Source organism: Camponotus vicinus, unplaced genomic scaffold (assembly GCF_025532165.1).
Source record: "Camponotus vicinus isolate PSW18456_S1 unplaced genomic scaffold, iyCamVici1.0 SCAF_5, whole genome shotgun sequence".
Classification (NCBI taxonomy): Eukaryota; Metazoa; Arthropoda; class Insecta; order Hymenoptera; family Formicidae; genus Camponotus; species Camponotus vicinus.
The window spans coordinates 7,278,989-7,296,231 of NW_028141977.1; the positions used below are offsets into that span (position 1 = coordinate 7,278,989).

The following is a 17,243-nucleotide window of genomic DNA, read 5'->3' on the forward strand; positions in this document are numbered from 1 at the left end:
ATATATATATATATATATATATATATATATATATATGTATATATTAAAAGCAAGAGCAAACAATTAGATATAACTATTTTGTCAAAACTATTAGACAATAATTATTTTATCATATAAGAGAAAATATTTTATTATTATTTTAACACAATATAAATCATATGCAAAATACTGTTTTAGCCTAAATGTTATTTTTTACAACAAAAAATCGACTTCTGTTATTAGTTTTATGTTGGAATTACAATGTTCAAAATAAAAACGAATGTGTTATATATTTTGCTGGGTTTCACGTAACTTGTTTTGAAAGAGAAAAGATGTGTATACAACTGGTTTATTCGCCAACTATTATTTTACAAGAAGAACGCACGCGGCGCTGCTAGCGGTTCGTTGACGGTGCATACGCGCGTGATTATCGTAACATTTGAAAAAATAGAATTCTTAACATAAACCCCCCAACATTAAAGCATCGTCTTTAATCACTAAATAAAATTTTCAAAGAAAACGAACAAAGTAAAATAGTTATCTTGATTAAATTACACAACGTTATATAAATTTAAGATCCTGCGAAAATAAAATAAATATCAGTGCGCTTTGACTTATAATAAATAACTCACAATATAGACTAAAACTAAACGCATACAGTCTATTCTTCATTTAAAGGTAACGGGCATAATTTTACAAAAGCACGACGAATGACGCCAGAAGAAGTGCGTATTGAAGCTACTCGGGCTATACCATCCGAATCCGTATAAACGTCCTCTATTCTTCCAAGTCTCCATTTAGATGGAGGAAGATTATCTTCTTTAATAAGAACGAGCGCATCTCGTGGCAAAGTAGGAAATGGCACTCGCCACTTGGTGCGCTGCTGCAATTCAGATATATACTCCTTGTTCCATCGCTCCCACAAGTTTTGTTGGATTTGCTGCAGTCTTTGCCAAATAGAGAGTCTGGACTCCTTCACCTGTCGTAAGTCTGGGTCGACGACAGAGTCGAATCTCCATCCAATGAGAAAATGAGCCGGAGTTAAACAGGAAAAATCATTTGGATCAGAGGAAAGAGGAGTTAATGGGCGAGAGTTTAGAATAGCCTCTATCTGAACTAATAAAGTATAAAACTCTTCGAATGTCAATAGTGTGTTAGTGGCAACTCTTTTCAAATGATGCTTCACGGACTTTATTCCGGCTTCCTACAAACCGCCAAAATGTGGCGAATAAGCTGGGATGAAATTCCAAGATATGCCCTGTTCTGCCATTGAGTCACTTATAACATCTGCCTTATCGCTTAAAAATTTACTTAATTCTTTAAGAGCGTTATTTCCGCCGACGAAGCTTTTTCCGTTATCCGAATAAATTTGTGACGATTTTTCCCTACGTGCCACGAAACGCCTTAACGCTGCTATGAAAGCTTCCTTTGTCAAATCTGTAACTAGTTCGAGATGTACCGCTTTAGTAACGAAGCAAACGAACAGACAAAGATAGCACTTTGAGATTTTACAGCCTCTTCCCTTTCGATCTTTGATTTGAAAGGGTCCCGCGTAATCGACGCCAGTACATTCAAAAGGAAACGCGTGAGTTACTCGGGGTGATGGAAGATGACCCATAATATGCTGCATCGGCTTAGGATTAGCGCGAAAGCATTTTACACATGCCTTGACGATTTTTTGAGCTAAATTTCTTCCCCTTAAGGGTCAAAAACGTTCGCAAATTGAAGCTAAAAGTAATTGAGGACCGGCATGCAGCAACCGATTGTGCTCGTCAATGAATAAGCGATTTAACTGTAAACATGTGATTTCCTGGTAAAAGAATCGGATGCTTCTTATCGTTTTCAAATTTGGAGTTTCCTAGCCTACCTCCAACTCTTATGATGTCGTTTTCGTCTAAAAATGGAGTTAATGAAGCTAATGGACCTCTTGATATGTAAATGCCTTTCTTGAGCATCGCTATTTCCTTTCCAAAACTTGAAATTTGCGTGCGTTTTATTAAGAGATTTATCGCGGTCTTGTGCTGCTGAATAATTAATGTTTCAGCCTTATTTCCCTTTGATTTTAATTTGTTTATAAATCGAATACAGTAGGCGACGATTCGTACTGCCTTGGATAGGCTGGAGCACCGCAAGAGAATCTCATCTAGGATGTTATTATGTAGACTCGTTGTTGGTAAGACGATTTTTTCATTTGGTGTGCTTATTTTACAGGATAACTGATTTTGCCAAAATTAAGAATTTTCCTTTAAAAAATCGGGCCCGTGCCACCAGAAGCTAGATGAAATCAAATTTTGAGGCTGCATTCCACGAGAGAGCAAGTCTGCAGGGTTTTGACTCATGGGTACATGACGCCATACTCTTCCGTTGCTTAATTCTTGTATACCCGATTAGATTCAAAAACAGGCAGACAATTCGGTTTAGTTTGTAACCAGGCCAGAACTATTGTAGAATCGGTCCAATATGTGATAGAGTCGGCTTCAATCTCCAAAGCGCGTTCAACCGCTGAGATTAATCTCGCCAGTATTAAAGCCGCGCAAAGTTCTAGACGAGGGATCGTTTGCGTTTTCAAAGGCGCAACCTTAGTTTTTGCGCACAATAGGTTAAGGTGAACCTTTTCTTTGTTATCCAGTATGCGAATGTAGACGCAAGCTCCATAAGCGTCTTTGGAAGCATCCGCAAAACCGTGTATCTGCATTTTAACTCTATTCGGTGCTGTCAGGCAAGTCAAGCTTGCCTTGGAATCACGAACTCGTTGAGAGACTTCAGTTGATTATAGTACTGTATCCATTTAGAATGTAGACCTGACGGTAAGCTTTCGTCCCACGGTAATTTTTCCAACCATAGGCTTTGAATTAGAATTTTTGCTATTATCGTACAAGGCGCCAAAAGGCCTAGAGGATCGAAAATCATTGACGCTATGGAAAGTATGCTACGTTTTGTAACTTGGTTATTGTTTGGCAAGTTTATGTATATACGTTATGATATCATCATAGATACGTTAAGATATCATCACTTACCAGCCAACTTAACCCTAGTGTTCGCTTGCTTTCATCTTTGTTAAGTTGTATCTCAGCTTGTGCTTGATTTGTGTCCATGAATTTCTCTCTAAATTTGCTGTTGTTGGAGTTCCATTTCCTTAGTTTAAAACCTCCGCTAGCCAAAACGTTGCTTATTTCTCTGGCTGTTGACGTGATTTCCTCTATGGTCTCTCCACCTGACAACAGGTCATCTACATAGAAATCCTCTCTAATCATTTTAGCAATGCGCGGATTTTCCCTTTCACATTCTCTTGCAAGCTGTTCCAAGCACCTAATTGCAAGGAAAGATGCTGCCGTTGTACCATAAGTCACTGTGTTTAGTTCGAAAGTCTCGATGCTTTTCTCCGGGCTTTCACGCCACAGTATCCGTTGCAGCTGTCTTTGCTCAGGATGCAGTAAAACTTGTCGATACATTTTGGCTATGTCGGCTGATATTACGTACGTATGCATTCGGAATCTTAGTAGAATCGAAAATAAATCACTCTGAATAACAGGACCAGTCATCTGTAAATCATTTAAAGACAACCCATTTGTCGTCGAGGACGAAGCATCAAATACCACCCTAAGTTTAGTGGTTTCGCTATCAGTTCGAATTACGCAATGATGAGGCAAATAATACGAATACGGCTTTTCTTTAATGTCTGCTACTCTTCTCATATGTCCCAATTCTTCGTATTCTTTTAAAAAGGCTGAGTATTCTTTAGACAGGGCTTTGTCGCGTTGCAATCTTCTCTCAAAACCGCCTTTCGGCTTGCTTTCTTGAATCTCCTAAAACCAAAGGCTCTTGTTTTAATGGTAGCTTGACAATAAATCTACCGTTTCCGTCGCGCCTTGTATTTTCCACGAAATGCGCCTCACATGCCTCCTCTTCTGATGATAGACTCCTTTTTTTCGGAAATTCTTCAATGTCCCAGAATTTGATTAATTGCTTCTCTAAACTAGCGACGCTTGTCAAATAACATTTCACGTGTCGTGGCGCGGGAGCAGTCATTGGTCCCACGACCCATCCGAATTTTGTCTTCTGCATGACTAAATTGTTGTCGAGTTTTCTTTGACCCACACATAAAAGATCCCAAAACCATTCTGCTCCAATAAGTATGTCGATCCGTCCGGGAACGTTGAACGATGGGTCTGCTAATTTAATGTGCGAAGGAATTCCCATATGCTCCGAACTGAAAGCATAACTTGACATAAGCTCTTCGGTTATTTGAGGTACGATTAGGCATTAAATTTTGAATTTGCAGCCGCCTTGTCTCGATGCGACCTCTAACTCGCAACGTCCCTTCACATTTGGACCAAGTTGACCAAGCACTCCTATTTGCATGTTGATAGATGATTGCTTTAATTTTAATTTTTTACATAAACCTTGAGTTATGAAATTTGACTGGGAACATGAGTCTAAAAAAACTCGCGCTTTTGCTTTTATTTCCTTGTTTCCATATTTATTAATGCTGTAGATAGAACGATGCTACTCTCTCTGCGTGAATCCTTAAAATCTGTGGAACACATAGCTGCGGTAGTTACCATTTCTTCTTTCGCGTTGTCCTTGTGCACAATCGCTTTGTCTCTTTCAAAATGAAGCAATGTATTATGCTTTGCACTACACATCTTGCAAGAACCAAAACTACAATTTTTGGCGACATGCCCTGGTCTGAGATAATTTATGCAGAGCCTAAGTGATCTTACCTTTTCAGCTCTATGCTGGGCATCCAATTTTAAAAATGCTTCACATGCCTGGATGTGATGTTCTTTGCAAAACGCGCATGTCATCTTTCTTACGTGGAAAGCTTTGGCCTTTTCTATATTAACTCGTTTAGTCCTGCTCTTGCTCGTTTCCTTGACCTCTCGAGTGCTAAGTGTTTGAAGCAGCGACGCCCGAGCTCGCAAGCACTTAATTAAATCACTTAGTTTGGGTTTATCAGGATGGCTCTCTTTTTCTCCCATTCTCTTGCGGATGCGGTGTCTAACTTTGATACGATTATATAGATTAATAACGAATCCCAATGCTCGATGGGTTCGTTTAACTTTTCTAACGCTCATATGTTTAGTAACGCTATCTAATAGCTCTAATAATTTCTCCGCGGATTCAATTGACAACGCCTTTATCCTGAAAATAGAATCGATGTGATTTTGTATCAATAATTTAGGATTATCATACCTATCGTGTAACGAACGCCATGCTTCCTCGTAATTGTCTTCTGAAAATTCGTACTCGTTTATAGTTTCAAATGCGCCATCTTCTAATGACGCTTGTAAATAATGAAATTTTTGTATACTAGTTATATTTGGATTATCGTGGATTAGAGACTTACATGTGTCGCGAAACTTTAACCATTCAGATAATTCTCCCTTGGGAAGCTCTATCACAGATAGTCTTACGCCTAATGTATTGCCCGTACCTAATTGAAAAGACGCCACGGGATTGTACGCGTTTGTTGCTTGAACCTGACTCGACCCGGCTAATTCTGCTTGCTCACAATTCTGATTTAAATTTTCGCTCTTTTCGTCTTTTTGTATTTGTTTTGATTCACGGCGTAACAATTTATTTGCTAACAATTGCCTCGTAATAATTATTTTCGAACGCTTCCCTAGTCTTTACATGTTCGGGTACGTCATCAACAAGTTACTCAATGGTAGCCTGAATGTTCTCAAATTCGCTAAACACTCCCTTTATTCTGGAGATTCTTTGCTCTAATTGATCCCGAACCTCATCACTCAAAGCTTGGTCCGCGTTGGGATTGCTTTCTACCGTTTGCGATAAAAAATTTTTAAATGTGGTTATGCGCGACTTTACTGAACCGCGCTTTTTAATCCAAGCTTGCAATTCGACCATTGGTAAATCTTTACTTTAACTTACCCACCTCTAATGACTTTGACCTTGACCTATGTTGTCAAGATCACTACCCTGAGTGACCTCCAAAAAGTTTTAGCCGTCGGTCATTGTTTATTAAAAAGTTATAAACAAATAAAGTTTCATGAATTTCACGTAATTTTCGAACATATTACGTACTTAATAAAATGTATTTATAAGAAATATACGTTTATTTAATTATTTTTTATTTTTAATAACAAATATTTAATAAATTATTTAGGCAAAATAAAAAAAAAATATCAAAACAACAGTATCTCTATCACAAGTGAAATAAGTAAGCTAAATCAGAAATATATAAACATGTTATTACACAGTGCTTCGCAGTATATCAAACATTCAGTATATTCAAAGTTGTCAAATAGTGAACATGTTGCTTATGAAAAAATTACAAACCCATGAGAGGTCCATCAGAAACGTATGTGTACACACACAAGACGCGCACACACACACACACACACGCGCGGGGGGTGCAAGGGGGCCTTCGGCCCCCCCTCCCGCACCACCCCGCCGGTAGGCAAGGTAAACCTCGTTTTACAACTTACAACATCTGTCCATTGTAGCAAAGCAACGTCCACCTAGCCTACCGGCGGGGTGGTGCGAAAGGGGGGGCCGAAGGCCCCCTTGCACCCCCCCCGCGCGCGCGTGTGTGTGTGCGTGTGCGTGTGTGTATGTGTACACATACATTTCTGATGGACCTCTCATGGGTTTCTAATTTTCTATGCTAAGCGATGTATCCATTGTATCCATATAATTCGTCAAACTTTATTTGTTTATAACTTTGTAATAAACAATGACCGACGGCTAAAACTTTTTGGAGGTCACTCAGGATAATGACCTTGACAATATATGTCAAGGTCAAAGTCATTGGAGGTGAGTAAGTTAAAGTAAAGATTTACCCGGCCATTTTCTAAAACTCGACTTGACAAAAGATTAGGCAATTCTAAACATTCAATTTCAGGATTAAATGGAAGGATGAGAAATAAAGATGCTCATTACTCACTTGATCGACTTCCTGTGGTGCGTTTCTGCTTGGCTCGTTTTCCCTTCTAGGTTGAGTGACGCCCTCTGTGGTTGAATGCCTGCCTTGCTTGGAGCGCTTCCCTTCTATGTTGAGTGACGCTCTATAATTGGATGCCTGTCCTGCTTGGCGCGCTCTTTCTTGTATAAGGCTGTCTCGCTTTGATGCAAATAGCGACCATCCGCTACGCTTCACGCTGTCCTTTTCGTTAGCGAGCTTCAACGAGCTTCTTTTACAGGCTTTTAGGCTCTATTTGTTATAGCTGGCGCTTGGCACACCTGAATGCGGTCTCAACCTTTACCTTGTCTCTTCTAACAACTTGTCTTGCTCGACACGCTCTGGTCGTCCCTTGCTGTCGACCGGCGTTTTACCGCTTTCTCGAATTTCGTCTCGTTCTCGACGCTAGACGCTTTGCACTTGATTTTTTGGCGTTTGCTTCGCCTTCGTCTTGGCGATATCCGGCTCGAAGGACCAATTTATGTTATATATTTTGCTGGGTTTCACGTAACTTGTTTTGAAAGAGAAAATACGTGTATGCAACAGATTTATTCGCCAACTATTATTTTACAAGAAGAACGCACGCGGCGCTGCTAGCGGTTCGTTGACGGTGCATACGCGCGTGATTATCGTAACATTTGAAAAAATAGAATTCTTAACAGAATGCTTTAATTAAATTTGTAAATAAAATATTCTAATTATTCTAATTATTAATCACAAATATAATAAATTTATTAAACACATATATTATAATAAATATTTAATATATGTGTTTCATAAATTTATTATATTTGTGATTAATAATTAGAATAATTAGAATATTTTATTTATAAGTTTAATTAAAACATTAGTTTTTATTATGAATATTGTAGTTCCAACATAAAACTAATAACAGAAGTCGATTTTTTGTTGTAAAAAATAACATTTAGGCTAAAACAGTATTTTGCATATGATTTATATTATGTGTTAAAATAATAATAAAATATTTTCTCTTATATGATAAAATAATTATTGTCTAATAGTTTTGACAAAATAGTTATCTAATAGTTATCTAATAGTTTGCTCTTTTAATCTGCTCATTGATATTGTCTAAGATTATTTGTAATTGTCTTAATAAAAGATTGTAATTGTTTCTTACTTAATACTATATGCTATTGTCTAAGATTATTTGTAATTGTCTTAATAAAAGATTGTAATTGTTTCTTACTTAAATTTTTAGACAAAAATAAAAACAAATATACAAAATGTTTAATTTATGTTTAATTTATATGTTTACTTTAATTACCATAATAACATATATATATATATATATATATATATATATATATATATATACATATATATATATATATATATATATATATACAAGGTGGCCCACGTAAAGTGTTACAAATTTATATCTCGGAAACGAAGCAATTTAGAGAAAAATGTTTCAGACAAAAGTTGTATGGTTTCAAGGGGGACATAAGATGATGCCATTAGTTTGACCTTAAAGAGTCACATTAAGGTCACGTGAAAATCACCTCCAACTTTTTAAATGGGATATCCTATATACTTTTACATATTCTTGTAGCTCATCTCGAGAGCTTTCCAAAACACTATAATTAAGTTAGTTTTCATTAAGTACTTTCCGAGTTATGAGACGAAATCATTTCTTAATTTTACATAAACCGTAAAATATTTTGTAAAATATTCATTTTTCGATTATCTTACCTTAATACTTTTATGTACAAAATAATGAGAGGAATCAATTGGTGTAAAGAAAACACATAATTATATACAGGGTGATTCAAAATAACCTAATTGTCCTTAAAATGACACATTCTTGAGTCAATTCTAAGACGATTTTTCCTTTGGCAAAATTTCGTCCGACGCTTAGTTTTTGAATTATTAAGAGAAGTAATTAACTTATGACGGGTCGGATACAAGAGGCAGGCAAGGGTGGCGCGATTCACCGTCAGACGCGGGTGCTTACGCGGGGCGCCTGCTGCGATCACCTGATCGCTACAGCATACACACACATGCGAATACATACATTCTCATTCTCTCTCTCTCTCTCTCTGCCTCTCTCTCTCCCTCTCTCTCTCTCTCTCTCTCTCATTTGCTTACTCATGATTTGCTTTAAGTCATGATTATTCTTACTTAAATTATTATTTACTTTTTATTATTATACATTTTCGCTTTAATTATTCTTATTTTAAATTGTACTGTTTTTTTTTTACGAGAGAGGGGAAAATGCATTTTATGCATACTCACCGGGCGGTCCGAGTTATGTGGGACTCGAGTACCAAGTCGAATTACCAACTCGGTACTCCCTACCCACTAAAAACCCCTCTCTTTCGCGAATTTTCTCTAACACTGTTTATTTGACATCCCGAAATCTGTTTTCACACAACACCAAAGAATAGTTATTATTACCTTGTTCGATGTATTGCTGTAATTCCTTGAGAAATGAATTTTCCGATAGATCGTACTTTCACTCAAATTGAACGTAGATATCACGTTCTAAAGGACAGAGATCCACACTAAATAATTAATCGAAAGTTCTTTTTTCTTTTATAAACTGTATTCTTTTATAAACTTCAACATAATCACATTCATTCACTCACTCGATAAGACGAGAAATTTACCAATGACTCTATCACTAATCACTATCAATCACTGTCGAATAATCACTGTTGGCAATTAAAAACCACTCGATTAAAGAAAGACACGCGCACATACGTTATTACACGACGCGACGACGCGACAACGCGACGATATTTACCAGGCGACAGCAAACAGTTTTTGGTTATGGTAGGTTACGGTAGGTTAAGGTACTAACAGCGCTGTCGAACGTGAACATGTGTTTGATTGAAGACGCGACAATTTAGCGTATAATATTATTATCATATGATATTTATACATCGTATATTTGTTTTAAAATTAATTAGAATAAATAAATGTTTAATACTTTCACTATTAATGTTAAATATTATTTATTATTAATACTAAATATTATTATTAAATATTCTTAAATATTATTATTAATATTAAATATTTATTTATTATTATTAAATAGTATTATTAATATTAAATATTTATTTATTATTAAATATTATTATTAATATTAAATATATTTATTTATTATTATTAAATATTTATTAAACTATTATCTGATTGAAAATCGATAATCATATGAAAATAGTATGAAAAAATATCATTAAATTCTGGCGTTTCAATCTCTCTTGGTTTTTTCTTATAGTTTTAAAAACGAAAGAAAATGTTCCAAATGTTCAAAAATATTGGTCGCTCTGATTTCGTTTTTAAAACTATAAGAAAAAACCAAGAGAGATTGAAACGCTAGAATTTAATGATATTTTTTCATACTATTTTCATATGATTATCGATTTTCAATCAGATAATAGTTTAATAAATATTTAATAATAATAAATAAATATATTTAATATTAATAATAATATTTAATAATAAATAAATATTTAATATTAATAATACTATTTAATAATAATAAATAAATATTTAATATTAATAATAATATTTAAGAATATTTAATAATAATATTTAGTATTAATAATAAATAATATTTAACATTAATAGTGAAAGTATTAAACATTTATTTATTCTAATTAATTTTAAAACAAATATACGATGTATAAATATCATATGATAATAATATTATACGCTAAATTGTCGCGTCTTCAATCAAACACATGTTCACGTTCGACAGCGCTGTTAGTACCTTAACCTACCGTAACCTACCATAACCAAAAACTGTTTGCTGTCGCCTGGTAAATATCGTCGCGTTGTCGCGTCGTCGCGTCGTGTAATAACGTATGTGCGCGTGTCTTTCTTTAATCGAGTGGTTTTTAATTGCCAACAGTGATTATTCGACAGTGATTGATAGTGATTAGTGATAGAGTCATTGGTAAATTTCTCGTCTTATCGAGTGAGTGAATGAATGTGATTATGTTGAAGTTTATAAAAGAATACAGTTTATAAAAGAAAAAAGAACTTTCGATTAATTATTTAGTGTGGATCTCTGTCCTTTAGAACGTGATATCTACGTTCAATTTGAGTGAAAGTACGGTCTATCGGAAAATTCATTTCTCAAGGAATTACAGCAATACATCGAACAAGGTAATAATAACTATTCTTTGGTGTTGTATGAAAACAGATTTCGGGATGTCAAATAAACAGTGTTAGAGAAAATTCGCGAAAGAGAGGGATTTTTAGTGGGTAGGGAGTACCGAGTTGGTAATTCGACTTGGTACTCGAGTCCCACATAACTCGGACCGCCCGGTGAGTATGCATAAAATGCATTTTCCCCTCTCTCGTAAAAAAAAAAACAGTACAATTTAAAATAAGAATAATTAAAGCGAAAATGTATAATAATAAAAAGTAAATAATAATTTAAGTAAGAATAATCATGACTTAAAGTGAGTAAGCAAATGAGAGAGAGAGAGAGAGAGGCAGAGAGAGAGAGAGAGAGAATGAGAATGTATGTATTCGCATGTGTGTGTATGCTGTAGCGATCAGGTGATCGCAGCAGGCGCCCCGCGTAAGCACCCGCGTCTGACGGTGAATCGCGCCACCCTTGCTTGCCTCTTGTATCCGACTCGTCATAAGTTAATTACTTCTTTTAATAATTCAAAAACTAAGCGTCGGATGAAATTTTGCCAAAGGAAAAATCGTCTTAGAATTGACTCAAGAATGTGTCATTTTAAGGACAATTAGGTTATTTTGAATCACCCTGTATATATATATATATATATATATATATATATATATATATATATATAATATTTTATTATATTTTATTCCTTATATTTTACTAAAAAAATGGAAATAAATTAAAATTTTTAATAAGTATTATTGTTTCAGCTTATATTATATTAGTAAAACAACTAATCCTTTGCTATAATGAAGATTGTTAATATATCAAATTTTATTTAGTAAAGCAGCAAAAACCTATGTTACTTCAACAAATATACATTGTTGGAAATTTAAAGCCATATTTTGGATTGAATTAACTAAAAAGTCGTCTTTGCTATACTAACAAATCTGCTATGTTATATTACCCTATTTTATCAGCAGTTATAATCATTAATTTCTGACAGCTCTGAAACTTGGTTACTGTGACACAGAAGATTGGTTGTCCGTATATTACGGCTGTAGATTTGCTGGGCTATTAAATTTTTTAGCTGTTTCAGCAAATCTTTTCTTTTCCGTGTAGAGATTAACAAAATAAAATATAAAAGAAAATAAACAAACGAAACATTAATTAAAATATTTTTTGTACCACAAAACGCGAATTAAATACTTTATAAATCACAGAATCCACTCATTATCTCTTAATATTTTTCTCACTTTTACGTCGTAAACTGGTAGACTGAGTATGCGTGAGCATGTCAGAATTGGTTAGTTAAAAGAGAGAGATAGTAAAAGTATATCCCTCTCTCTCACAGAATTTTGCCCAGATCGCCTGATGTCTAGACTTTTATTAAAGGGTCTCTATGCCAATTTTATTGGCAACTCCAACTTTTTTTAATTAAATTTTTTTTACTTTTTTGTTTTATATTAATTTGTACAAGTTAACTTGTACAAGTTTTCTTACTTGTACTTTTATTTATCTTGTACAATTTTTTATCCTTAATTGGCGCAATTTTTATATATCACTATTTTTGTAGATAAGACAACAGTTAGATACAATTTACATGAACTTGGCGCCCTCTTTTTACCTTTTTTTTAAAAAGGTAAATTTTTGGGGATTATATCACTTCTTTTTTAGTATAATTTGGTTAGAGATATTATGTTAAAAAAAATATATATATGTATATGTATACATATACTTTATATATATAATATATTATATATATATATATATATATATATAGATACATATACATATATATATATATATATATATATATATATATATATATATTTTTATTATATTATATATTTTGTAACGTACGCTCCCGTATCGTTCTCGGATTTTATTTTATTTTATTTTTATTTTTATTTCGGATAACTCGTCGGAGCCAAAGATTCGGGTCGAGAAAGATAGACGCGAGTTATTGTATTTAGATGTACATGTTTATTTGTGTCTTGATGTACAGATGGTTGTGTAACAATGTGTATGAGTATGTGTGTCGATGCGTGTATTCGCAGTTTATCGAATTTAATAGCGTTTCGCGAGAATTCGGGGATTCCAATATACAGGGCGATCCTGAAAAACGTTATGTCTGTAAAATGACGTATTCCTGACACCATTCTAAGACAATTTTTCCTTTACCAAAATTTGATTTGAAGCGTAGTTTTTGAATTATTAAAGGAAGTAGTTAACGTATGACGGGTCGAATACAAGAGGCAGGCAAGGGTGGCGCGATTCACCGTCAGACGCGGGTGCTTACGCGAGGCGCCTGCTGCGATCAGCTGGTCGCTATACACATACAGACACACATGCGAACACATACATTCTCTCTCTGTCTGTCTGTCTGTCTCTCTCTCTCTCTCATTCGCTCACTCACCTATAATTTTTTTTTTTTTTTTTTTTACGAGAGAGGGGAAAATGCATTTTATGCATACCCACCGGTCGATCCAGTGAGTTATGTGGGACTCGAGTACCAAGTCGAATTACCAACTCGGTACTCCCTACCCACTAAAAACCCCTCTCTTTTCACGAATTTCCTTTGACACACTGTCCCTCTGACTTCCCAAGATCTGTTTTCACATAACGTCAAAAAATAGTTATCATTAGCTTGTTCGATGACTTTTGATGTATTGCTGTAATTGCTTGAAAGAGAAATGAATTTTCCGATAGATCGTACGTTCTCAAATTTAACGTAGATATCACATTGCAAAAGACAAGAAATCCACACTAAATTATTAACTGAAAGTTTTTCTTCTTTCATGAACTGTATTCTTTTATAAACTTTAACGTAATCACATTTATTTACTCACTCGATGAGACGAGAAATTTAATGACTCTATCACTAATCACTATTAATCATTGTCGAATAATAACTGTTGGCGATTAAAAATCACTCGATGAAAGAAACACGCGCGGACACGTTACTACACGACGCGACGACGCGACAATGCGACGATAATTATTCGGCGACTGCAAGCAGTTTTTTGTCATGGTAGGTTGCGGTAGGTTAATGTACTACTGGCGCTATCGAACGCGATCATGTCTTCGATTGAAGAATGCGGTAAACATAATAAACATTTAACATATTAATATTATTATTATCATGAATGTGTGTGATATCCATACATCGTATGATATCTATTTAAAAATTAATTAGATTAAATAAGTGTTTTTAAAATATTTATTACTTTTACTATTATCATGTAAAATATTAATATTAAATATTTATTTAACTATTTTATCTATTTATTTATTTATTTATCTATTTCACCTATTTATTTTTAACTATTTATTATCAATGATCGAAAATCGGTCATTGATAATAAATAGTTAAAAATAAATAGGTGAAATAGATAAATAAATAAATAAATAGATAAAATAGTTAAATAAATATTTAATATTAATATTTTACATGATAATAGTAAAAGTAATAAATATTTTAAAAACACTTATTTAATCTAATTAATTTTTAAATAGATATCATACGATGTATGGATATCACACACATTCATGATAATAATAATATTAATATGTTAAATGTTTATTGTGTTTACCGCATTCTTCAATCGAACACATGATCGCGTTCGATAGCGCCAGTAGTACATTAACCTACCGCAACCTACCATGACAAAAAACTGCTTGCAGTCGCCGAATAATTATCGTCGCATTGTCGCGTCGTCGCGTCGTGTAGTAACGTGTCCGCGCGTGTTTCTTTCATCGAGTGATTTTTAATCGCCAACAGTTATTATTCGACAGTGATTAATAGTAATTAGTGATAGAGTCATTAGTAAATTTCTCGTCTCATCGAGTGAGTAAATAAATGTGATTACGTTAAAGTTTATAAAAGAATACAGTTCATGAAAGAAGAAAAACTTTCAGTTAATAATTTAGTGTGGATTTCTTGTGTTTTGCAACGTGATATCTAAATTTGAGAACGTACGATCTATCGGAAAATTCATTTCTCCTTCAAGCAATTACAGCAATACATCAAAAGTCATCGAACAAGGTAATGATAACTATTTTTTGACGTTATGTGAAAACAGATCTCGGGAAGTCAGAGGGACAGTGTGTCAAAGGAAATTCGTGAAAAGAGAGGGGTTTTTAGTGGGTAGGGAGTACCGAGTTGGTAATTCGACTTGGTACTCGAGTCCCACATAACTCACTGGATCGACCGGTGGGTATGCATAAAATGCATTTTCCCCTCTCTCGTAAAAAAAAAAAAAAAAAAAATTATAGGTGAGTGAGCGAATGAGAGAGAGAGAGAGACAGACAGACAGACAGAGAGAGAATGTATGTGTTCGCATGTGTGTCTGTATGTGTATAGCGACCAGCTGATCGCAGCAGGCGCCTCGCGTAAGCACCCGCGTCTGACGGTGAATCGCGCCACCCTTGCCTGCCTCTTGTATTCGACCCGTCATACGTTAACTACTTCCTTTAATAATTCAAAAACTACGCTTCAAATCAAATTTTGGTAAAGGAAAAATTGTCTTAGAATGGTGTCAGGAATACGTCATTTTACAGACATAACGTTTTTCAGGATCGCCCTGTATATAGATATATTTCGCGGCTCTCAGCCTAGACGGCGTCTACGCTTTTTTACAGCTGTTTGGTTGCGTTTTTGCGGCTAGCGTGCGTGGTCGGGAAATCAGCTGGTGGTCTTTAAACGCGTGTGCCTGCGAGTATAATTTGATTCGTTAACGGAGTCTCGGTGTCTGGACGCTTATTTATAATTATTGTAACGCGGTGATGGATGCGCGGTGTGCGTGCTTTGTCTCGCAGATTTCACGGGTGTTTTTATCGCGGGTGCGTGTCGTTGCGGCTACACGACCGGTCGCTGGCCTGCTTGGAGGCTATCGCAAGATGTGCGCGGAAATCACGTCCCGTTAATGCGGTCGGAGATGGTTTAAAAGGACGGAGCGTGTTGACCAGAACGCGGACGAGAACTCTCGTCGGAGGCGGCTCTTTCTCCCCGTGAATTATGCAGTTCTGGTGTGAGTATGACTTAGTCGGTCGGTCGAGAACGCTCGGCAGGATCGGAGCGGCCCTCCGATCCTATGCGACGACTATGATTGTACGGATGCACGGCTTGTTGTCGAGAACTCTCGACGAAGGCGGAGGTACCCTCTACCCTCGGTTTCGAGTCGTGCTTCTGGTCAGGATTCTCACACGATATCCATGTGAGAGCGGATGAGGAAGAAGTGTCTTTTCTTGGGCCGATGAGCCCTTCTTATACTGGAGTTCTGGACCCGCGTCAGCGCAGAATCAGGATCCCCCTACCGAGTGTGGTCGGAATCAGTACAGGGTACTCGGCGGGGGATGAGATGCCGAACGCGGGCCGTTCGCTCGTCGCGTCGTCGGGCCTCATCGGCAGTTTTCGGCGCTTGTACGGCCGTTTATTGTTTAAAATAAAATGTGGGCGCACAGCGTCCCTGCCCTTGCCCGACTGATGTTCGTCGGGCGGCAGCTTCCGGCTGGTATACGCCGGGAATTCGTAACGATGCCCGGGTGCATCGTTACATCACCCCCCTCCGGAATTAGCGCCTGAATTTGAGGCGCATCTACTCGATCTTACGGCGATATCGCAACTTGCCGTCGCGTGAAAAGCGCAAAATCCACCGCCCCTGCGGTGTGCGGGCCTTGTAGCGCCGTGCGGTGTGTACCGCGAAGTACGGCACCTCCACGATCATCCCGGGCTCTACTTCGACGCGTATTGGCGGAGCTGGAATCGGGCCGGCCGGTTGGAGTAGCGGTGGTGGCGGTTCCGGCGTTGATTTCCGGGCTGGCGGGGGTCGCCGTTCGTGCGGTCGTGGTGGCCGTCGCTGCGGTGGCGGCGGAGGCGGCATTGTGAAAGTCGCTGCCTTTCGCGCGTTTTCCCGGTCGGAACGCTGGATTAGCGTGCCCACCCTGGGTGGCCGGGAAGGCGTTGGTGTCGGTGGTATCGGCGACGGGGTGCAGGCCCTGGCTTTCGCTGCTTCTGCCTGATCAGTGGATTCTGCCTCTATCTCGGCAAGCCAGTCGTTAATCTCGCTATCACGTCTGTCTCGGTCGACATCCTGCTAGCTTCTGTGCCGATTCTCCGTGTTCGTCTTCGCTTTCCGTCGAGTCAAGGTTGATGTTGTTTCCTTCGGCGATGTTTTGAAGTTCGCCATCCTTGTCGCACTCGCTGGCTGGTTTTAGGTCTTGAAT

General features: G+C 36.7%; 1 protein-coding gene across 1 annotated transcript; it reads right to left on the reverse strand.

The window, feature by feature from the left end:
* Positions 1-640: 640 nt before the first annotated feature.
* LOC145972382 (uncharacterized) lies at positions 641-16,900 on the reverse strand. The gene is made up of 11 exons (XM_083100943.1): positions 16,718-16,900; positions 6,890-7,123; positions 5,176-5,498; positions 4,542-5,124; positions 4,289-4,356; positions 3,880-4,189; positions 2,997-3,785; positions 2,363-2,713; positions 1,780-2,195; positions 1,192-1,676; positions 641-1,095 (listed from the first exon to the last, which is right to left on the reverse strand). Exons 1-11 carry the CDS (start codon positions 16,898-16,900, stop codon positions 641-643), a joined length of 4,197 nt encoding a protein of 1,398 aa, XP_082957069.1.
* Positions 16,901-17,243: the final 343 nt, after the last annotated feature.